The sequence below is a fragment of the Suncus etruscus genome, chromosome 11 (assembly GCF_024139225.1).
Source record: "Suncus etruscus isolate mSunEtr1 chromosome 11, mSunEtr1.pri.cur, whole genome shotgun sequence".
In the NCBI taxonomy this organism is placed as follows: Eukaryota; Metazoa; Chordata; class Mammalia; order Eulipotyphla; family Soricidae; genus Suncus; species Suncus etruscus.
Window position 1 is genome coordinate 12279293 of NC_064858.1, and position 25697 is coordinate 12304989.

Below are 25697 nucleotides of genomic sequence, written 5' to 3' on the forward strand. Positions count from 1 at the left end.
GCATAGTTTCTCAAAGTAGTCTCTGATTACCCTTTGAATCTCTGCAATATCTGTAGTAATCTCCCTCTTTTCGTTTCTAATACAGGTTATCAAGTTTCTTTTTCTTTGTGAGTTTTGCCAGTGGTCTATCAATCGTGTTCATTTTTTCAAAGAACCAACTTCTGCTTTTGTTGATCTTTTGGATCATTTTTTGGGTGTCCACTTCATTGATTTCTGCTCTCAACTTTGTTATTTCCTTCTGTCTCCCTATTTTTGGGTCCTTTTGTTGATAATTTTTTAATTTTATAAGCTACATCATTAAACTATTCAGGTATGCCCCATCTTCCTTCCTGATGTGTGCTTGCAAAGCTATAAATTTTCCTCTCAGTACCGCTTTTGCTGTGTCCTATAGATTTTTATAATTTGTGTCTTCATTATCCTGGAAAATTTTGATTTCCTCCTTGATTTCATCTCAGACCCACTGGTTGTTCAGTATTAGGCTGTTTAATTTTCAGTTGTTAAAGTTCTTCTTCTCTGTCCTTTTGTAGTTCACATCTAATTTCAGAGCCTTGCGGTCAGTGAAAGTAGAGTGCAATTTTTCTATCCACTTGATTTTATGGTGCTATGTTTTATGTGTGAGCCTGTGGCCTATCCTGGAGTAGGACCCATGTACATTGGAGAAGAATGTGTATCCAGGTTTCTGGGGATGGAGTGTCATATATATATTAGGCCTCTTTCTTCCATTTCTCTTTTCAGGGCTAGTATTTTTTTTTTACCTCCTCACCCTGCCCCAGGGCTAGTATATTTTTTTGGGTTTTCGTCTGGTTGACCTATCAAGTGTTGACAGGGCTGTGTTGAGGTCTCCCACAATTATTGTGTTATTATTGATATCATCTTTTAAATTTGTCAGTAATTTTTGTCAGATATTTTGCTGGTCTCTCATGAGTGTGTTTATGTTTAGTATTGTATTTCTTCCTTTTGCATTATCCCTTGATTAGTACGAAGTGTCCATCTTTGTGCCTTACAACTTTTCTGAGTCTAAAGTTTGGCCACTCTGTCTTTTTTAAGGGTGTTGTTTGCTTTGACGATTTTCCTTTAGCCTTTGATTTTGAGTTTATTTTGGTTCTGACTATTCAGGTGTGTTTCTTGTAGGCAGCAGAAGGTCGGATTCATCTTTTTGATTCATTTAGCCACTCTGTTTCTCTTAACTAGTTCATTTAGTCCATGTGTGCTTACAAAGCTATAAATTTTCCTCTCAGTACTGCTTTTGCTGAGAATTTGTGTCTTCATTATCATTTGCATCCTCGAAAAAGTTTGCTTCTTTCAATATTCCATCTCTGTCTGTGGTTTACATCATTGTGACTAGAATGTGCATTAGGGTGTTTTTATTTTGTCTCTCTGCTGGTGTTCAGTATGTGGGCAATTGCATTCTTCAGTTCTGAGAACTTCTCAGTATTGATTCTTTGAGCATTTCTTTTTCATAGGTGTTTTCTTCCTGTCTATGGAACCCCTATTATTTTATGTTGTTCCTGTTCAATTTATCCCAAAAGTCTATAATTGTCTGTTTCCTAATTTTAAGGATTTTTACAATATTTTCTGTTGATGGAGGTGTTATGCTAGAAAAAATCTAATTTTTTAAAAAAATTTGTTTTTAATTTTTTTAAAAAAATTTAAATTTAAATTTTTTAAAAAAATTTAATTAAAATTTAAATATGGGCCAGAGTGGTAGCACAGTGGGTAGGATGTTTGTCTTATGTGCAGCAGACATAAGTTTGATCCTAATATGGTACCCTATATCTACTCGGTGTGATTTCTGAGCACAGAGCCAGAAGTAACCCCTGAGGTGCTGCCTCTTTTTGGGGCCTCACATTTTTTCTAGCAAAGGAGTCCCACTACAACACATTAAAAAAAATCAAAGGTCACAATGGGAAGGCAGCACAGAACCTCACAAAAGCAAGTAAATGAAGATAGAAGCTGAGTATTTAAAAAATATTAGCAAACTACATAACCTCACTGATAAGGAATTTAGAGAAGAAATGGGGAGGTGATACAAAGAACTGAAATAAATTATGGAATAGGCAGACAATAGGAATCAAGAGGATATAAGAGCAGAAATGAGAAAGTCTCAAAATAATGACAGAAATAAAAAACTTGGTAGGTGAAATGAAAAATCACTCTGGAAGGCCTCACCTGCAGAGTAACAGCTGTTGAGTACAGAATTAGTGAGCTGGAAGGTGAGCTGCATAAAACTAAGTAAGCACCCTTAAAATGGTGTCACTAAAGTCATTGAAGATTTACTTAGCAACTTGGGGTTGGTGAAACATCTGAGTTATTGTTTTTGATCACTGCACTTGGTGAAATCCTATGTGTCTTCCCCATCAGGTTCACTGTGCTGCTACAGTTTTGAGATTAGTGTGAAATATGGAAGGGCTGTTGTTTGGCTGCATGTGCATGCTTCAGGAGCTGTGGATCTGAACAATGATATGGCAGAGGTCATGTGTGAGGTTGCTGTCCTAGCCAGAGGGAAGGGAATCAAAATCACCTATTTTGAAAAATGCCTCTTAAGTTGTGATATCTGAGATTTATCAGCAGTAAATCTCTACTCTTTAAATAGAGTTTCAATATCTGGACCCATTAGAGGACAGATGTCTGGTATGGGAGCTCCTGGATCTAGCTGGCCTGAAAAGAAATAAATTGCATACTAGAAAACTATGGACCGAGTTCCAGAGGAACAATGTGAGAATAAGAAGAGTGTCTGAATGTGGGTAGAAAAGAAACTTGGAATATTGCTGGAGGGAAAGTCATAGGATTGGTGTGAAGCATCGTGTGAAACAATTTATTATGAACAATTTTGTAATTCATGATATTGTAATAAAAAATTAAAAACTTGTAATCATAGTCCCTAACAATTTTGGTAAGTGATTTGCTAGTATCAAAATTATATTTTTCCCATCTTTGTAAAACGTATCTCATGTATAAAAAATGTAAAGATGGAGAGATAATGCAGACAAAATTACAATATACAATTATGTTATTAACCCTGTGAAACATTCTTACTTTTACCAAATTCTTTATGAGGTTTTATATGTTTCTTGTTCTTCTGATAGAAATTTAAGATTGTGGGTTTATAGGCTTAAAGTGGACAAATATTTGTGACCTTTTTATGAGAACATGGTGTTTAAATAGTCCACATTCTATGACATTTAAAAATCCTTGATAAATTGAAAATTTTAAATCACTAAAGAATAAAGAAACTGGGGCTGGAGAGATAGCATGGGGGTAAGGCGTATGCCTTGTATGTAGAAGGTTGGTGGTTCGAATCCCGGCATCCCATATGATCCCCTGAGCCTGCCAGGATCGATTTCTGAGCATAAAGCTGGAAGTAACCCCTGAGTACTGCCAGGTGAGACCCCCCCTAAAAAATATTTAAGGAATAAAAAAACTGTGCTAGTTTTTGTTGTTATTTTTATTTTTAAAGAAACCACTTTGATTTTAGGACTCTATAACCCAATCTTCCTCAAAACAGTCAAATTTGTCATTATGATTATTTAATAAAACAATCTGTTTTGTGCTTTGTTTTGTTTTATTTTGTAGGTGCATCCACCTTATCAAAAAGTATTCTTGGCTTACTTCTGCCTTTCCTTGGCATCATTTTCTATCTGAAATTCTGAATGTGATGTTATAACTACAGTTCTCAATCCAGCTCAGAGGACAACTTCATCCCTGTGAAGACTACAAATCTTTCCAACTCTTGAGGCTACATCATAAGCCAAATAAATTCTGCTTTAATTATCCAAGCATAATGATTGAGGCATTCGGGAACTCATTTATTCAAAAGAATAAACTTTTAAATGAATACAAAATTATTTAACTCGTTCCAATATGCCTTATAAACCGTTTAACCTGATTCTGTGACAGTTGCATGATGTAATCTAAAGGAACAAGCTAAAATGTTCAATTCTATAGGTTGTAGTAGAGTGAAAGTAAAATCGCCATACACAGGTGCTTCAAATTAGTAAGTTGTGAATTATAATAGAGGTTGAAATGTTGATATTATGTGGTAAATGTTAACAGTAACACAGTCTAGTACTATCCTCTCTGTTTAAGGTCTTGTGTGCTTTCCAAATGACTTGTCATTCATGACAATTGCATTTTTTTGAAAGAAAAAAGTATAAAATTTTTAATGCAAATTCAATTATCAGTATAATTTTGTGACTATTCTGATGGATTTTGGGGTATTGAAAACTAAATTTCAGACGTTTACTATCAGTGTTTTTAATTTCAAAGTAATTTTCTAGGTATTTCATTTTCAGAACCAGTAAAAATTTTTAGTTAGCTTTCTAATATTATGTTACCCTATCAAAGTTTTAACACTTTTATTCTACTCTGTTATAATTTCATATATGTATTCATTATGCATTTAAATCCTTAAAACAAATTCCTACCTAGAGTATCATATCACCAAATATATTCATATGTGGATATATATAAATTTTGAAAAGTATAGTGCTTACATTTTTTAAGTTTTTATTGAGAAGTGGCTGTCTTTTTGAAGTTAAGGCAATTAAGTGAATAACAATTGTCAGAATATTTTGCTATGTTTTATTTTGGGTATTTTGTGGAAAATATGTCTTCATAGAAGGTGTGGGATCAAGAAAGTATCTATTGATAGAAAAAAAACACAGTATTCTTTAATTTTAAATTTTAATTTAAATCCATTTCACAATTAAATGCAATAATGAGAACTCACTTAAAATACCAAATCAATGTTTTTGAAGGTATGTTGATGATTGTGCAAAGCTGGAAGGTCAAATGGGGACAAATAATATTCAATTGTCTCTCCTGTTCGAGCTTCTGATTTTTCTGACTCATGAAAGAACGATGCACGTTTCTTCATATTCATGGAGTGCATGGAAATGTGTTTGGGCATGGATGTGAAAAAAATCAATATAAACTAGTAACTGGCTGATGAAAAGTGCAATGCCTAGGATTTAAGAGGTTAACCTTATATTATTAGCACACACTTGCTAGCCAATTAGTTTATCTTTATAGAAAGGAACCTTATAGGTTCATAGGAAATATTTATAAGGATAAAAGATCTATTACTACTTTATCCCCATTTATTTTATTTGTACATTTTTGTACTATATATCTGTGTAAATGTTTAGAATTTTTATTACAAAATATATATATGTATTTCATTACTTTACATTTCTTGTTATAAAATGAAAGTTTTCCAAAATATGTGAAATGGATTTTCCAATGGAAGTATGTCAGTAATCTTAAGATATTAACAGATTTTAAAAAATGACCTATTTGAAAATTAAACAAAATCTCTTCATATTTAAGGGAAATGAATATTCTGTAAGTCCTATGTACAAATGTTTGTGCTTTCATTGTTATCACTCTGGAGTTTCTTTTGGTAACTTGACCCATGTTGGGCATTTTTCTATAATTAAGAACACTAAATTATTTGCCAAATGCATGCTTGTCTTTATTTTAGACTGTATGTTAGTAAAGAGCAATACTGCAATACTGATTAGATTTTTGCATGAAATGGTTCTGAAAGATAATAACAAAACAGATTTTGGAAGTATTTTGCTTAGTTTTTAATTTGTGGTAGCAGTAGGTGGATTAAAATCTCTTATACTGACGATTTAGGCTTTTTCATTTCCTCATACTATTGTGCAATTTAAGTAGGACCATCAATGAAAAACTCTGTCAAACTAATAATCAGTGTACCCTCTGCTTTAAGATTCATGATTTTTTAATTAAACTTTATATACACATGTTTGCTTTGTATTTTAGGAAAGGTGACTATAGTTTTATTTGTTACTGATAAATATTTATTTTAGTTACTTTTATCATTTTCAAGGGAGTAGATAGGACTGTGTTTTGTCCTTTTTATGAATAAAAACAAAAATATATTATAAAGAAATAAATATCTTACCATTACCCAAAACTGCTTTTTCAATTTACCTAAAATTGAAATTTTATTTTCAGAAAAAAATTTATTATAGGCTTAATATTATGGAATAAGGTATAAAGCATGCCTATGCTATGGCCATGTGTCTTGATAACAAAATATAAAAATAGGCAATATTTCAACACTGTAAGGGTTGTATAAAAATGTAAACAGACATGTATAGCTCATACCCATACAAATTTTTACATTAAAGTAAGATTCAAGTAAATAACTTCAGTCGGGAATGAGACCAGTGAGTATTACTAAAAATACACTATGTATTAAAGCAAGTCGCTCACTAGACGCTGGGTGAATAAGAAAATAGTTCAACCATGAATTAATTCTATTAATGGAATCTGCATAAAAAATGTGAATTAACAGGTAATAGTTTGAAACAGGTAAAACCATTTCTGAGTCCTGAGACATAGTGCACCCAAACTTCTAAATCTGAGGTTTATGCGTTAGATTTTATAGTCTTCTGTTTTCTTTATTATTTTGCAGTGTATTTAACATTGCCTTGTTTCATGAAACTTGCCATCCCTCATCGATCCTACTCTTCTTTTATACCCACCTCCATTTCTTAATTCTTTATTCTAATATTCTAATTTTGCTATTTCATCTTAGATTTATCCCGGATCTTGTTCCCTAAGTCTTGGGGTTCTGATACCCACTAGCATCAGGATCACTAAGATTTTGAAATAAAATAAAATATAATAAAATAGATTCATCGAGATTCAGTTCACACTTAGCAGATTAGAACTTTAAATGAGGAATTGAAGAATGTGTTTCTATATCTTTTTATGTTGTTCAGTAGTACTATATAGGAAGTCAGGCATAATAATCATATTTTCATAGATAATGTCTACTAGATTGTCTGATATATTTGAAAAAGAGCCTCCCTAGCAGTGTTGGGATTCCAGAAGCCATGCTCATTTCTGGCCGTGAGGCCCCAAGATATGCCAAGATCCATAATACCTTTCATTATATGCTGAGACCCAAATATTGCAGCTATGCGATTTAATTGAAATTTAATACTTTAACATGACAATGCATTCTCCATAATAATGCAACAGAAATGCAATTTTTTGTTGTTATAGAGCAATAAATAAATGTGAATGGTTCACAATTATAGTTCAGCAATGAATTAAATCTGAGACTTTTAATATGAACTGGAATTCACTTGCTTGCTAGTAAATTTTATTGTTAGCTGCTAGTTGGGCCTTAAGGGAAATTTGTGCTTCACTTTTCACGCAGCTTCAGCAGGGTAAGACTCATGTTCTCATTACAATGACAGTGGTGTAAGAAAACAGGAGGAAACATGCATGCACTCTTTAAGGCCTTTGCTTTGCCTCACATCTGTTACTATCTAATGACCAAATTAAGTCATAACATCCACAAAGAAAGAACCTATTTGGATATACAAATAAAAACTATATTTAGATAAGCAGTTATGAAGAATTTTTGCCAAATAATAAATTCTATCACATATAGTTACAGATTTCATTGGCTTTGAGAAATCACTTATTTTATTAATAGTAGAGAAAAATACACTCCTAATTAAACTAATATATTTTGCCTATCATGTAGAATTTTATTTTGTCTATTGAAATAGATATTTTGCACATAAATGCTTATCAATGTAGATTAATAGTATGTGGGAAAAAAAAGAAAAATTTAAAACTGAATACAACATTAAATTTTTTATTTTAAATTATTATTAATCTATATCATTTAAAACTCTATGTTCTTACACTGAGATGAAAGACATAAGGCCATCTTTTATATTTAACTATGTATTATTTCTTAAATAAATACTCCATTTCCAAACTTTCAATGCCAATCTGCTACCACTCTGTCAAACTTATTAGGTTTACTAGTTAATTGCCCAATTAAAAATTGCAATAGCTTCTTTTAGTGCTCCTTTCAAGAGAAAACTAATTTATTTCTCATAATTGACATATACTGGGTTACTGAATCACTTTTAGTGAATCAAATAAAGCAAAATGCGGGCCTTTAGAAACTAGGTCATGACAATCAGTGTGATTTTCAAATCTCTCTGTGGGTTGTGAAAAGTTAATATGATGTTGTTTTAGTTTACATGCTGGCATTTGTTTTTTGGGAAATAAGTCCAAGAGATGCAGACCAAGATTTACACTACACTGACTCCTAATGATTTAGTTTTTGAAATTCTCCATATTATTTCTGCTCCACTTTAGTCATCAAAAGGCCAGTTTTGGAGTCCTTGGATGACTGAGACTTAGTGTTATAATTGCAAATTGGCTCATTTATGTGATTGAAAGCTTAACTGTCATTTAAATAATGACTCAGCCAGAAACATGAATCAGACTGCTCAAAGAATCAAGACCTTCATCAATTGTTTGAGACAACATATCCTACAGCAAAACCACTAGGCTCTGAAGGAAATTTGCCATAGAATAAAAATATAGTTAGCAAACAACTAAATTCTTAAATATTTTTCTGACAAGAAAAATAAATCAGGGGCTGGAATGGTAGCACAGCGATAGGGTGTTTGCCTTGCACGCAGCTGACCCAGGACAGATGGGGGTTTGATCCCCATCATCCCATATGGTCATTCAAGCCAGGAGTAATTTCTGAGAACAGAGCCAGCAGTAACCCCTGAGAGCTGCCAGGTGTGGCCCCAAAAACACACAAAAAAATTTAAGCAAATAAAATTAAACCAATAGGTTTAATTAAACCAAAGTTGACCAATAGATTAAAATCCCTAAATAAACCCAGATAATTTCACTAAGTGTGCTGACCTCATTTTCATATGTTTATGAATACTTGTACTATCCTTCTTTATTAACTTTTAATTCATAATAAAACCTCAATATTCTATACAAACCTAAAATTTGCATATTTTCTGTTGGCAAACATTTTACTCTTGGGTTACATGAAAGAAAAATGTGATCCTATGCTGACCAAGATAGAGTATTAGTACTAACATTTTCAACATAATTGAAATTTAGAATTAATACAAATACTTATCAATATTAACATTGAAAAAATACTGACAATTTCTACTTACTATACTAAAGTAAACAGTATACAGCTAAAAGGAATATCACATATATATTGATCATATCTAGAAACAGATGTTGCATGTTGTACAAATACTTTTGTGTGTGTATGTGTGTCTGTGTGTCTGTGTGTGTCTGTGTGTATTTTATTTTAGGGGATGGTCCATAACTTATGTACTTGGGAATCATTCTTGATTCCTAATGAGGAGTTCATGGGAAGCCATAAGATGTGTCAAGATTGAATGCAGGTCAGCTGCATGTACAGAAAGCACTTTATCTGTTATACTATTTCTGTGGCTTCAAGATTAAACCTTTAAGGGCATTGACTGTTTGAATACATTAATAAATACAATTGAATACATTATTAAGGGTAAAAAATTATATTGGTCACCTTGGAATGTTGGATGATGGTAGAAATTTGCAGAGTACAAAGATCTTACTTCAGAGACAGATATTTCTAATCTGGGAATTCAATGTATGAAAATAGCATGAAAATTCACTACCATGCTTACTAATACTTGTGCACTTAACTCTATGAATAGTCTGTTCAATAAATAAGCTTTGTTGAAAAATTCAACACATATGTGTGTCCAAGTTGAACCTACAATTGCATTTTAAAGTACAATTCCTACGGTATTTTTATTTTTTTAATTTAATTAATAAATCATGTTTTGCAAAGTCATTGATAGTTGAGTTTTGAGCAAATAATATTTCTAAACCAATACCACTGCCAGTGTTTCCATAGTTCATGATCACCCAACCTGTTTACTCTCTTCAGTTTCTGCCCACCACCTTGGCACATACATCACAAAGTTCAGTGGTTGAAGCTTCGATCTCAAGTTTTCAGTATTGGTACATTTGATTTGAATGAATAGGTAATAAAACTGAAGCCTCGACCCTTGTTCCCCCATTATTTACCTTTCTCAACTTCTTCCTTTCCTTCTTGATTTCCTTTCTTCTCTCCTCCCTAGACACTACTGCGGTCAAGGGTGATCTAGACATTAATTTTTACATTATGTGTCCACATCGAGTTAATCTACATATCACAGATAATCATCCTCTCTCCTGCATTACTTCACTGAATATAACTTAGCTACTTCCAGCAAGGTTGCAGCAAGTTGCCTGATTTACTTTTTCCTTGCAACTGCATATTTTTTCATTGTGTAATATGGACCACATCTTCATAATACATTCATCTGTGGTTGGGCACCAAGCTTGGTTTTGTATCTTAGCTATTATATTAAGTGCAGCAATAAACAATGATGTACACATATTCTTATGGATTAATGTTTTTAACTTATCATTAGGGAAAAACAAATCAAGACACCAGTGAGATATCATCTCACACCAGTAAAAATGGTGTATGTAAAAATAGTAGGAACAATTTATGCTGGCATGTATGTGATGAAACAGAAACTTGCATCCACTGCTGATGGAAATGTGGTCTGGTTCAACCCTTTTGTGTAAAATTGTATGAAGAATTCTCAGTTAATTTAAAATTGAGCTGCAAAATATAGCATTTCCACTTTGGGCTATTTACCCCAAGACTTAAAAAAGTCATTCAAAAGATCTCTAACTTATTTTTATTGCACATATTTACTATGAATAACTTATAAAAGTTATTTTTCTATCAATAATATGGATGATTAAAGAGAGAAATATAATATGGTGAATTTTATGATAGAGAGAATTTAAGATACTGATGGTATAATACTTAGGTTTACTACTTGTGATAACAATCTAAGTGTCAAGATGGGACTTTGTTTAAATTGTAGGGACTTACTTCTCAGAGGGTATTAAATTTAAGTTGTAATCTGAAAAGTCAAAGACTATATTGCACAGGGAACAATGAAAAAAGACAATGTGAGGGGATAAATTTGCAATATAGATAGAGGTTTAGAATAAGAAATGAGAGTGTGACTGGAGATTAAATGGGTGGAGTAGTAGAAGTAGGACTTGGGATCTATTAAGAAAATTGTGTTTTATCAGATATGAAGAAGCTACATTGGAGGATAAGAACATGATAAAGTTTTTCATTTAGGCTTCACTCAGAAGAATATAAAAAATACATTGTTGTGAGGAATACTGGTTAAAAAGATAATCACAACAACCTTAGAAAACCTAAAACACTCCTATTCTGAAGGCATATTTAAAAAGTGAACAAACAAATAGGGGAGTGTAATTAATGTAGAAAGGAGACCACAATGACAGTGATATTGTAAATGATCATTGACAAGAACTGGGTGTTGAAAGCAGATAAAGTGTTATGCATGATACCTCTTCATTGACAATATTGAAAGATAATAGGGACAAAAAATGTCTACCCTGGAGGCACGCAGGGGAGAGGGAATGGGAGGAGGGCATGAGAAAAACAGGGGACACTAGTGGTGGGAAATATGCACTGATGAGGGGTGTTGTATATTGTATGATTGAAAATTATAAAAAACTTTGTAACTGTGGAAAATAACTGTATTATGAGCAATCTTGTAGCCACAGTATTTAAATAAAGTAATTTTTAAAAAGGTGAACAAGCAATATAAATATTCAACAGGCAATCTTAGAATTAATTGGATACAGAAAGAGGATAAATGAAATGTTTCATGTTGTGACTCTGAATTTGACTAATTTTCTTTTTGTTATTTGGGGGACACATCAGCAGAGCTCAGTGTTTACTACTGGTCCTGTACTCACTAATTATTCCTGACTGCCTTAGGGGATCATATGGCCTGCTGGGGATTGAACTAGGGTGGGCCACAAACAAGATAAATGCCCTACCTGCAGTACTGTCTCTCTGTCCCTAAATTTGACTAATGTTCATAGAACATCTACCTATTACTTTGGTAATAATTTTGGTGTCTATAAATCCGTATACCATGTTTTCATATTTATGACATTATGGTTACTGCTCACAGCCATGACAAGAAAATAAATAAAATATATCTGTTGAAATAAAGTTAAAATGTTAAACTATCTTCATGAGACTAATGATACTTTCCTTGGTAAACAAATCATTTTTAAAATTGTATAGTTTTTAAATGAAGAATTTTCTATTTCATTTAAGAAGATGGTTTAGGCATCCTTCACAGGAGAAGATATTAACACTTCTTTCCTCAGTTACCTGTGGTGAGTTTGATGGACAGCACACAATGCACACAAATTTTGCAAATGCCAAGTCAAATATTTGGAAGATAAATTCTAAGGCAACTAAAATTTCCTATGAATTATGGCTCTTAATTTTTGAGGGATGTGCAGTGAAAACCAAACAAATCTGCTATGCAAATATGGTCTAAAATGTTAACTAAAATTATTGTTAAGATGTTACTTAAATTAATACAATTGTGCTATAGAAATTATACAGGGGTTTAGGTGATTGGATTGCATGTGACTGATCATGTTTTCTACACAACATTCACATATGCTCCCCAAGTACTGTCAGTTGTGATCCCTGAGCACACAGCTAGCAATAAGCCTGACTTAATCCTGGCAGTGGCCAAAGAGAAATAAAAGAATAAGAATAATAAGCCTATAAAATAAGTCATAGATGGGGGGGCAGGAAAAAAAAGTCATAGATCCTTCTGCTCTTAACTCATAGCAAAGCAAAATGTTTATTATAATTTTTTTTAAAGGCCAGAACTAAATATTCAAGCCAAACTCAACAACAATGGAATCAAGAGACCCAAACTCTAATCATTTAGATTTTAAATGGGCCTATTATACTGGCAGGCTAGGGAAAAGGGTGGTGGTATGGGACACAGTTTGGGAATATTGGTGGTGGGAGGTCGAAAATAGTGGTGGATTGGCCCTGATATATTGTATGTCTGAAACTCAACAATAAAGGACTTTGTAAACCACAATGGTTTCAATGAAAAAGAAAGAAAAATGCTTCAATAAAGGAAAATGTGTGAAAGTTTAAAAAATGGATAATTTAATAATACTAAAATATAACTATTTTCCTAAATTTAATTTACACCTATAGTTCTATGTCTGATACCTGCGTTCTGCTATAACTTCTCAGTCTTACTGCTGCAGAAACTTTGGTCAGGCATAGTAGCTATTTGATTCTCATTTAGTGAAATCTCATAATTTACTATTTTTAACCACTTACAATGAACTATGCATATTTCTCTCTTATTAGCCAAATAGCTATGAAAACATAGTTTTACTGGAACTAATATAATATAAATTCAAACTCTCGAATTAAAATGATAGGCCATATTAAGATAAACATAAGGTATCACTTAGAGTGGCCAGAATATCCTTACCTTACTTTTGTGTGTGTGTGTGTGTGTGGTTTTTGGGTCACTCCCGGCAGTGCTCAGGGGTTATTCCTTGGCTCCAGGCTCAGAAATTGCTCCTGGCAGGCCCGGGGGACCATATGGGACACGGGGATTCGAACTGATGACCTCCCGCATGAAAGGCAAACGCCTTACCTCCATGCTATCTCTCCGGCCCCTTACCTTACTTTTAATATTATCATTCATCTCCAAATTATAAATTATTGATATTCTCAGAATATATGGAAAGTAGTTTCTTTGATAAGTCCCAAATTGAGGACACGGGACAAAATTTGCTAATCAGTTAAAGCACAAATATTACTTGTGAAAATTAGCACATCAAATAACTTCATGCTAACTCAAATTTTTTCTTGAGTAGAAAAAGAAAGCATTATTTAGAAAAGAAGGCAACTTCAACTGATTCTATTGCTGTCATACCTTGTGATTCCCAGAGAACCAACATGAGTAATTCTGGAGTGTAAAGTCAGGAGCAATCCCTGAGCATCATCTGTTGTGTGCATAAGTAAAGTAGCTTTACTTTTTACAGTAGTACATATTATTTACCTGTTTTTACTGTATTCGTTTCAGCTGCAATGCATAAAAATATAAATGCTCAATATTGAAGCTGATTTTAGAATTGAATTTTAACTGAATAGAGAAATAATGTAATCTGAAAAATGAGAACACACTTTTAAGAAGGATTTTAGAAAAATTTACTGGAACCAATTTTTACCCCATTACTCCTGCGCTGTGACCTTCTGCACCATGACATCTTCAATTCCACTCAACACTCATTGGTTTTACTATCTTCACTCTAATACTTCCATAATAAATCTATGTTAGGAAGTATATTAGATATTCATCCCCATTACCCTGAAGAATCATCTTAAGGGCACAGAAATTGTTAGGTTAACAGATTATGAAGTAGAACTTCATAATGAAATATAACAACAGATCAGAAGGTAGGTAGTAGGGAATCTGGAGCTTAAATGACAGCACCCACAAATATTTATGTACAGTTGGGAAACAAAGGAATTCACCTGCTATAAAATACAGAACAGTCCTGGCCAAAAAAAAAAAGCTCAAATAAAGTTTCATGCGGCATCAATAAGAGGTTTAACCAATTTTTGATGCAATGGCCATTGTTGATAACGATGTGACAAAATAAAGAAGTAAATTAATGGAAAAGAATGTAAGAATGAATGGTGAAATAAATAATAACTGAGAACTTTCTTGATCTAGAGAGAGGCTCCTGAACAGATTGAAGGGGGCCAAAGAGTACCAAAAACATACAGTAATCAAGATGGCAAAACCAAGACAGTGACACACTATTTAAAGAAGCAAGAGATATAATAAAACCCTTTAAAACAAGGGAAAGCTTTGCTCAGTGGCAATATCATAGCCAATGAGGTTTATCCGAGGTGCAATTATTGCTAATTGAAAATTAAAACAAGGAACAACATAAACATCACAAAAACTCCTTCCATATAATATCTTACTAGCAAAGAAAAAATGAACAGAGATACTCATAATACTCAATTAAAAAAACTTCTAATCTAGATTCCACTAACCTCAAAGCTACCGTTTAGAGTTGAAAGAGTTTTAAGAACCTTTTGTGACAAACAAGATCAGGCAACAACTGTAAAACAAACAAACAAAAATAACAGACCAGGAAGTTTCATGTGCCAGGAAGCACTGAGTGCTATCTAGGTCAGTGGCCCCAAAAGATAATCACAGCTACTCTGTGGCTGCACATTTCTTTAATTCAGTGAGCTGCTACACATCACATAATAAACATGATTAAAGTGCAAAAGTTACAATGAGTAAACAATGTAGAGTCCTTCCAGACTTAGTGAATGAAGCAGGTAGTTCTGAAGATCCAAACAATACCAGTCACCTATAAAGCCTATCTAATAAGGACTTTAGAGAGGAAATATTAAGGATGTTTTAAGAACTCAAAGAAACTATGAAAGGGGCAGTCAATATGTTCAAAAGGATATGAGAGTAGAAATGAGAAGATTTCAAACAGAAATAACAGAAACAGAAGAGTTGGTAGGTGAATGAAAAAACTCACTGGAAGGTCTCACCAGTAGAGTAACAGCTACTGAGCACATAATCAGTGAGCTGGAAAATGAGCAGCATATAACCTCCATACAACATAAATAGTTCAAATAGAAAGGAGAAGATGATGGAAAAAATACATAAAACATCTATCCTCATCAAAAATGGAGAGTAAAAATGAACAAGCATTTCCTTAAAGAAGAAATAAGAAGGCTAAAAGGCACCAGAAAAAAATGCTACACATCACTAATCATCAGGGAGATGCAAATCAAAACAGCAATGAGAAACAGTCACACATTACAAAGAATGAGAACAACCAGTGCTGGAGTGGATGTGGGGAGAAAGGGACTCTTACTGAATGTGGGAATGCAGATTGGTCCAGCCTTTTTGAAAAACAATATGGATATTCATAAAAAAAAAAACAACTAGATCTTGAGCTCTTATATGCTCTGGCAATACTACTCTTAGAGATATAACTTAGAAACACAAAAACACAACACATGGGCCAGAGCAATAGCACAGCTGGTAGGGCATTTGCTTTGCATGCGGCAGACCCAAGTTAAATCTCCAGCATTTAATATGAATCTCTGAGCCAGCCAATTGTGATTTCTGAGCACAGAGCTAGGCATAGCCCCTGAGCATCACCAGGAGCATCACCAAAAACCAAATAAATAAATAAATACACAGCACAATAGAAAAATGCCCATTTCACTCCTATGTTTAGTGCAGAATTATTTACAATTTCCAGAATCTGGAAACAACCTAGATGCCTAACAGCAGATGATTGACTACAAACACTGTGGTATATCTACACAATGGAATACTATGCAGCCATTAGGAAAAATGAAGTCATGAAATTTACTTATACATGGATGAATATGGATATCATTATTATGCTGAGTTAAATAATTCAGAGGCCAAGGTATAGACAGAATAATATTCATTGTGGTTATAAGAAAAATACGAGATAATATGGAAATAATATCTGAAGACAATAGAGACATAGGTCAGGAGGTCCAGCCAATGAAAGCTTACTACAAAGAGCATTGAGTGCAGTTAGAGTAGAGAGTGTCTATTATAAAAATGATATTTGAAATTGATCATTCTGAACAAAAACTTGGTACTGAAAGGGGAAAGAGTAACACAGAATTCCTCCATTAACCAAATTGTCATAGCCGGGAAAGAGAGATAGAGAGATTGAATGGCTGAGAGAGAAACAAAATGTCTGCTCCAGAGATAGGTGGGGATGGGAGGCAAATAGGGGATACTGTGGTGGGAAGGGTACACTGGAGAGGGATGGTGTACATTCTATGACTGAGATCTAACAACGAATAAATTTGTAACCATGATTAAATAAAGCAATTAAAAAACCAACAAATAACAATGGAACTATGAGATAAGTTCAACAGAAACAACATAAGAATCATCGGTGTACCCAAGTGCCCACATGAAGATGCTTTTTAGTTTAATCTCATTTGTTTATCTTTGCTTCCACTTACATGGCAACTGGTGTTTCAATCTTGAAGAATCCTTTAACTTTAATATTATGGAGTTTTTTTTGCTTATTTTATCCTCTATGTATCTTATAGTTTTAAGTCTGATATTTTTTTAATCTATTTTGATTTGACATTTTTGAACATAATTTAAGAGTTCTGTGTTCATTTTTATTCATGTAGCTGGCCAGTATTTTAAACATTTGTTGAAAAGGCTTTTCTTGCTCCACTTCATACTTCTTGCTGATTTATCAAAGATTAATTGGTAATCTTATTTTTCACAAGTATTACTTTGGCTATTAATGGAAATTTATTGTTCTGAATGAATATCAAGAGTGTTTGATCCACTTCTTTCATCTCTTTAAAAAGAAATATTAAAAATAATCACATTCCAAGGTACTTGATTTTCTTAGATATAATTGTTAAGGATGTTTTTGAATATCCCTTTCTTCTTTTTTATTATTACCAATATAGAAAACCCATGGATTTTTTAATATTAATTTTGTAGCCCACCACTTTACTATATAAGTCTATTGTTTCTAGATTATTTTGGTAGATGTTTTAGGATTTTCTGGATACAATATCATGTCACCTACAAACAATGAAAGCTTGACTTCTTCACTTCCTATCAGGATGCCTTTTATGTCTTTTTCTTTTTTATTTACTATGGCAAGTACATTCAGAAGTATATTGAAGAGAAGTGGTGAATGTAGGCAAGTTTGTTTTTTTTTCCTCCTTTCCCCAGGCAAGTTTGTTTTATGCCAGATATTAGCAGATAGGTTTCTAGTTTATCCTCATTGAATATTTTTTGCCGTGGGCTTGTGGCAAATGGCTTTGACTATATTGAAGAAAATTTCTTCAATAACCATATAGTATGAGATTTTTTTATGAATATACTGGACCTTGTCAAATAGCATCTATTGCTATTACTATATGATTTTATTTTTTCTTTTATTGATATGCTGTATTATATTGATTGACTTGCATATGTTAAATTATCCTTACATCTCTGAGAAGATTCCACTTATCATTGGTGTCATGGTGTATGATTTTCTTGATAAATAGTTGGATGCAATTTGCTAGGATTTTATTTAGAAACTTTGTATCTCTGTTCATCAAGGATATATGCCTGTAATTTTTTTTATTTTGTGCCTTCTAAATCTGCTTTTGGTATCATAATAATATTAGCTTCATAGAAAGTGTTTAAAAGTGTTTCTATTTCTTCAGTTTCCTGGAAGATCCTGAAAAGGATTGGTATTAGGTCCTTTTTAAAGGTATGAAAACATTCACTTGAGAATCTATCTAGGCCTGGACTTTTGTTTTTAGGAAGCCTTTTGCTTATCATTTTAATATCCCCAATAACAATAAGTTGGTTTAGTTATTCCAGGTCATCTGGGTTTCAACTATATATTTGTACTGAGCTTGAAGAGAAAAATATAGTTGATTTTTGTCACAATGTACCTAAAATATTACTGTGAAAGATTTGTAATCAATCCTCTTTGATAAAAAATTATTAAAAAAAAAGAAATATATGAAGAGATGAAATCATGAAATTTTCCTATACATAAATGTATATGGAATCTATTATGCTGAGTGAAATAAGTCAGAGGGAGAGAAATAAACAGAATGATCTCACTCATCTATGGGTTTTGAGAAAAATAAAAGACATTTGTGTAATGAGACAAAATGGAGGAGGACTGGAAGGTCCAGCTCAAGACACGAAGCTCACCACAGAGAGTGATGAGTGCAGTCACAGAAATAGTTACACTGAGAACCATCATAACAAAATGTGTACTGAATATGGGAAGAAGAAAGCCTGTCTAGAGTACAGGCCAGTGTGGGGTGGGGAGGAGGGACACTTGGGACACTGGTGATGGGAAAAAAAAAGAAGTATAATAAAATCTTTGTATCTCAGTATAGCTAGTGACATACTGAAGTTGAGATTATAATTGATTAAAATTAAGAATAGCATTCCTAGTGTCCATAATAATGAAAAGGAAGTATTTAAATTCTTTGCACATTCTATAAAGTAAATTCAATGCCAAGCATCTAAATTTGTATCATTAATCATATTTAAACTATCTAATAGCTGATTGGCAGTAACACATTTTCCTCACAGAAAACTATATAGAAACTTATTTTTATGGTGTAAAAAGCATACCTGCCCAAAATTTAAATCGTTTATTATTTTCAATAAAATGGCAAATTGGAGAAAGTTTTGTCATGGTCTTTGCACTAAATTGAATAACAAACACTCCAAGGAAACTTATGGAATGAATCATGAAACATGTAGAAAATAAGCTCATTTAAATATTTACCATTTAATGCATTCTAGAATATACTAGATGCTTTATGTAATTTTTATTTATTTTCTCTAAAATTTTATAAGAAATAGTAGACAAGAACACACTATTTTGGGTTTATTTTATCATGAATAAATTTATGTATATGTAAAATGAAGGTATTATGCTTCAAACTCAGATATAACTAGCCCCAAGACAAGAATAGAACTACAATTGATTTGTTTTTAAATTTTGTTGAGACCATTGTGAATTACAAATCTTTCACAGTTGTATTTCAGGCATATAGTGACAGTAAATTAGGGCCATTCCAACCACCAGTGCTGACCTCTTTCCACCAGAGTTCCCAGCATGCATCCCTTATATCCACTGAACTATTAGTGTAACAGGTCCATTTTGTATTTAGCTTGTTATAGTTTGGGTCTCTTGATTCTATTGTCATTGACTTTGACTTTGGCTTAGGTATTTAGATCTGACAATTGTTATTTTTTTTTTTTTTTACTCAGTGCTCTTGTGACCACTTGGCCTCTAGGCCCTAACCACTGTTTTTTTTCTTTTCTCAATTTGCAGAAAGACATAGATATTGAACATAATGATTCAACTTCTAAGGTTCTATGAAAAAGGAGGTAGCCCCTATGTAGAAGCTATGACTAAAATTAAAAGAGAAATAAAAAATAAAAGAAGGGGGTAGAGGTGTCAAGTTTTGTTGCTTTGTTTGTTTCTTTGTTTTTTGCATAGGCAGAAAAAATTTTGGAAAAATAAGAAAGAAAATTTCCTTGGCCTAAGAGACACAGGGTGTCTTCATTCATGAAGCATATGAAATGTCATAGACCAACTACAGGCTCTGGGCATGTTGGTTGTACGACCCCAAGGTCTTTCTTTATAGTCCCAGGAGAAATTCTGTTCAGTCAACAAGAACTACTTTTAATTTTATTTAAAGCATTGTGATTTACAAAGTTATTCATGGTTGGGTTTAAGACATAGAATGTTTCAGCACCAAACCCACTACTAGAGTCAACATCCCTTCACCAATGTTCCAGAGTTCATTACCTGCCTCTGGCCCCAGCCTGCCATTATAACACACACACACACACACACACACATTTTAAGCTTGGTTGTTTAAGTTTGGGCCTCATGATTGCATTGTCGTTGACTCTGCCTTGGATATTTGGTTCTATCCTTTATTAACACCACCAATGAATCTGAGTTCCATTGGCACTATATTTCTATTTATTTTATATCTATCTTTCTGCTCCTATACTCAGTTTCTTTCTTTCTTTTCACTATACTCTGGGCTAAAAGTTTTTTTTTTTATCAAAACTCATTCAAACCATTACAATCCTTCATACAGTTATTCTAAATATCCCATATAAATAATATCATCTGGTATTTTAGGGATAAAACTTGATTAAAATTTTATTTTACAATTTTATCTTATAAATAAATTTTTAATTGAATTACTGTGAGATATACAGTTACAAAGTTGTTGATGATTGCGTTTCCATCATACAGTGTACAAAAATAGAACTTTTTTTTATCATATTTTAAGCTTCGCAGTGATACATTTAAAGAGAGCTTTGCTTTATGGATAGTTAAAAATAAGTACGCCGAAAGAAATAGTACCGGAGAGGTGGCACTAGAGTTAAGGTGTCTGCCTTGCAAGCGCTAGCCAAGGAAGGACTGTGGTTTGATCCTCTGGTGTCCCATATGGTCTCCCCAAGCCAGGGGCGATTTCTGAGTGCTTAGCCAGGAGTAACCCCTGAGCATCAAATTGGTGTGGCCCCCCAAAAAAAACAAACAAAAATAAAAGAAATAATTTAGAGGGGCCAGAGCAATAGCACAGTGGTAGGGTGTTTGCTTTGCACACGGACAACCTGGGACAGACCCAGGTTCAATCCCTGGCACTCCATATGGTCCCCTTAGCCTGCCAGGAAGGATTTCTGAGTGTAGAGCCAGGAGTAACCCATGAGAGCCACCAGCTGTGACCCAAAAACCAAACAAAATTTTTTTAAATTATTTCTTTTGGTGTGCATTGAAGAATGGAAAGGATTTCTGGGAAAAATGTGAGAATAAAAAATATTGTAAGAATAATTATAAATCTCAAGATTGGCTTAAGACACAGGATACTCCTAATTTATTTAACTTTATCTTAGTAAATGTATTTGATTTGTAGAAATTTCATGCCTATTAAGAGAAAGGAAAGGTAGTATGAAAACATTTGAATATTCTCAGTGGAGTGAGTATTACCCTTAAAAGAATTAAATTGATTCTTGAAGAGCAAATAGCATATAAAATGAATTCTAACCTCTATAAGTCCTCAACCATAAAAATGTTATAAGCATATTGCCCTGAGTAGAAATAAAGCCAAGATGGTCTATAGTGTATGGAAAGCTCACATTAGTACACCATAGTGAGATAAAGGTGTGCTCTGTCTTTATCTTAGATTCATATAATTAATTATGCATAATAATGTTCAGAAGCTCCTATTTTCCATAATTTTTCTTACACACTTGCAATTAATTTTTTAGTAACCAATATGTCCAAAATCATTAAACTCTTAATACTCATTGAGAAACTGTGAGTGCTGCCTGTGTGTTTGTCTCCTGTCCTGTCTCCTGAACCACTTGGGAGTGGGCCGAAAAGGGCCCAGAAAATTCGCTCTCCCAGAGGCTCTAGAAGAGCACAGTTGCTCTGCTTCGCTACATGGCCGTGCGCTCTTTCTAAGGAAAGAACGTCACTGCAACAAGAAGAAAAAATCACACTAAGAACTGAGCTGGATCACTGAAGCCCAGAATTTCTCCCCAGACTGTCTTCTCTGCTGCGTGCTGGGGCCCAAGATTTGATCCTTGTGAGACTTCATCCACGAAGAGCTCCCCTTCCTTGGAGGCAAGTGGACCCACCAGCATCAGACATAGAGAATGAATATGACAATTCTGATGACCAGAAAATGGCCAACCAACTAATCAATCTCTCAGATAAGGAGTTTAGACAAGAAATATGAAAGATGCTCAAGAACTCAGAGAAACCATGGATCAAGATGAACAGAACACTAATAAGAACCAAGAAAATCTAAAGACATAAATCACAAAACTTCAAACTGAAATAACAGGTCAAATAACAGGCTTGAAAAACTCAGTAAACGAATTGAATGACAAAATGGATACGCTCTCCAACAGGCTAAGAGAAGCTAAGAATAGAATTGGTGCTGTGGAAGATGAGATAAATAAAAACTCCATACAGTGGGAGAGATTGGAAAAAAAACTTAAAGCAAATGAACAGACAATGGAAAAATTAGTCAAATAATGGGAACAGATAAAAATAGAAGTCTATGGTAAGCTCAACAGAAACAACTTAAGAATCATTGGAGTCCCAGAATCCCAGGAAGAAAATTTCCAGGAAGAAACAATGGTCAAGAACATCATTAAAGAGAAACTTCCAGAGCTAACGAATATATGCGATCAAATTCTGCATGCCTAAAGAGTACCAACCAAAAGAGACCCCAGAAAAAATACCCCAAGACACATCCTAGTCTCAATGATGAATCTCACAGAGAGAGACAGAATTCTGGAAGCAGCAAGATCAAAAAAGATCAAAAAGGGAAATTACATTCAAGGGAACATTCTTGAGATTTACAGCAGACCTGTCACCAGAAACACACAAGGCCAGAAAGCAGCAGTGGGACATAGTGACAAAACTCAATGAAATAAATGCTTCACCTAGAATACTATACCCAGCAAAACTCACTTTCAGGTTTGACGGAAAAATACATGGTTTCACAGACAAACAACAGCTCAGAAACTTTACAGACTCAAAACCAGTCTTAAGAGAAAAACTGAAAGACCTAATTTAAGACAGGACTGACCAAAAGACACACCAAATTTCAATATAAAGATGTCATTAAATTCCAGGACAATTCTTTCTCTAAATGTCAATGGACTAAATGCACCAGTTAAGAGACACAGAGTGGCTAAATGGATCAAAAAACTCAATCCAACCTTGTGTTGCCTACAAGAAACACACCTGAATAGTCAGAAAAAACATCGACTCAAAATAAAAGACTGGAGGAAAATTATCCAAGAAAACAACACCCATACAAAAGCTGGAGTGGCCATACTAATATCAGATGATGCAAACATTATATTCAGCAGGAAAGTTGTAAGGGACAAAGATGGACATTTTTGTATTAATAAAGGGATACGTACAGCAGGAAGAAATCACTCTCCTAAACATATATGCACCAAATCAGGGGCCAGCAAAATATTTCATACAATTGTTGACAAATCTGAAAAATAAGATCAATAACAACACAATAATTGTGGGGGACCTCAATATGGCTTTGTCAATACTGGATAGGTCAACCAGACTGAAACCCAACAAGAATATACTAGACCTGAGAAGAGAAATGGAAGAAAGAGGCCTAGTATATAGATAGATAGATAGATAGATAGATAGATAGATATAGATAGATAGATAGATAGATAGATAGATAGATAGATAGATAGATAGATAGATAGATATAGATAGATAGATAGATATAGATATAGATAGATAGATAGATAGATATAGATAGATATAGATATAGATATAGGACACTCCATAATTAGAAACCTGGATACACATTTTTCTCCAATGTACATGGGACATTCTCCAGGATAGACTACATGCTAGCACATAAAACATACCTTCAAAATATCAAGAAGATAGAAATTTTGCAGGCTTCCTTTGCTGACCACAAGGCTCTGAAATTATATGTAAATTCCAAAGGGACACAGAAGAAAAACTTTAAGACTTGGAAGTTAAACAGCCTCATACTGAATAACCAGAGGGTCAGAGATGAAATCAAAGAGGAAATCAAAACTTTCCTGGAAACAAAGGATAATAAAGTCACAATCAGAACTTATGGGACACATGAAAAACCGTACTGAGAGGAAAATTTATAGCTTTGCAAGCACACATCAGGAAGGAAGAAGGGGCCTACCTGAATAGCTTAATGACTCAACTCATAGAATTAGAAAGTGCTCAACAAATGGAACCAAAAATAGGGAGACAGAAGGAAATAACAAAGCTGAGAGCAGAAATCAAGGAAGTGGAAACCCAAAAAACAATCTGAAAGATCAACAAAAGCAGAAGTTGGTTTTTCAAAAAATATACAAGATTGATAGACCACTAGCAAAACTAACAAAGAAAGAGAGATAGAGAAACTTGATAACTCATATTTAGGAATGAAAAAGGAGAGATTACTACTGATATGGCAGAGATTCAAAGGGTAATCAGAAACTACTTTGAGAAATTTTATGCCACTAAAAATGAGGATCTAGAAGGAATGGATCAATTCTTGGACTCATAATCTTCCACGGTTGAATGAAGAGGATGTAATGTATTTAAACACCCCCATCACTATTGATGAAATTAAAACGGTAATCAAATATCTGCCCCACAACAAAACCCTAGGCCCAGATGGATTCACTAATGAATTCTTTCAAACTTTCCAAGAGGAACTACTACCAATCCTGGCAAGACTCTTTCATGAAATCAAAAAAACAGGAACACTTCCAAATAGCTTTTATAAAGCCAACATCACCTTGATACCTAAACCAGACAGAGATGCTACCAAAAAAGAAATTTACAGACCAATATCACTGATGAACACAGATTCAAAGATCCTCAACAAAATCCTGGCAAATAGGATTCAATGCCTCATTAAGAAGATCATCCACTACGATCAAGTAGGTTTCATCCCGGGAATGCAAGGATGGTTTAACATCCATAAATCTATCAACATAATACACAACATCAACAACAAGAAAAATAAACATCACATGACCAAATCAATAGATGCAGAGAAAGCATTTGATAAGGTCCAACACCCATTCTTGATCAAAACTCTCAGCAAGATGGGAATGGAAGGAACCTTTCTCAATATAGTTAAGGCCATCTACCACAAGCCAGTGGCAAATATTATCCTCAATGGAGAAAAACTAAGAGCCTTTCCTCTAAATTCTGGTACAAGACAAGGCTGTCTGCTCTCACCACTCCTCTTCAACATAGTACTGGAAGTACTTGCTATTGCAATCAGGCAAGAAAAAGATATCAAGGGAATCCAGATAGGAAAGGAAGAAGTCAAGCTCTTGCTGTTTGCAGATGACATGATACTCTACTTAGAAAACCCTAAAGAATCTACCAAAAAGCGTCTAGAAACAATAGACTCATATAACAAGGTGGCAGGCTACGAAATTAACACACAAAAATCAATGGCCTTTCTATACACCAATAGTAATAAGGAAGAAATGGACATAAAAAAAACCCATTCACAATAATGCCACACAAACTCAAATATCTTGGAATCAACTTGACTAAAAATGTGAAGGACCTATACAAAGAAAACTATAAAACTCTGCTCCAAGAAATAAGAGAGGACATGTGGAAATGGAAACACATACCCTGCTCATGGATTGGCAGGAATAACATAATCAAAATGGCAATACTCCCCAAAACATTGTAAAGATTTAATGTGATCCCTCTAAAGATACCTGTGAAATTCTTCAAAGAATTCGATAAGGCACTTTTGAAATTTATTTGGAACA

At 33.6% G+C, this 25697-nt stretch overlaps 1 protein-coding gene and 1 pseudogene across 1 annotated transcript in view; both read left to right on the forward strand.

The window, feature by feature from the left end:
• The window catches only part of CNTN1 (contactin 1), a 241139-nt gene extending 235198 nt beyond the window's left edge, over positions 1-5941 (forward strand). Inside the window, 1 exon segment of the mRNA XM_049783881.1 lies at positions 3574-5941. Within this exon segment, the coding sequence (XP_049639838.1) occupies positions 3574-3650 (77 nt within the window). The 3' untranslated portion in view covers positions 3651-5941.
• An 8694-nt stretch (positions 5942-14635) lies between these two features.
• LOC126023383 (uncharacterized) lies at positions 14636-14713 on the forward strand (annotated as a pseudogene).
• Positions 14714-25697: the final 10984 nt, after the last annotated feature.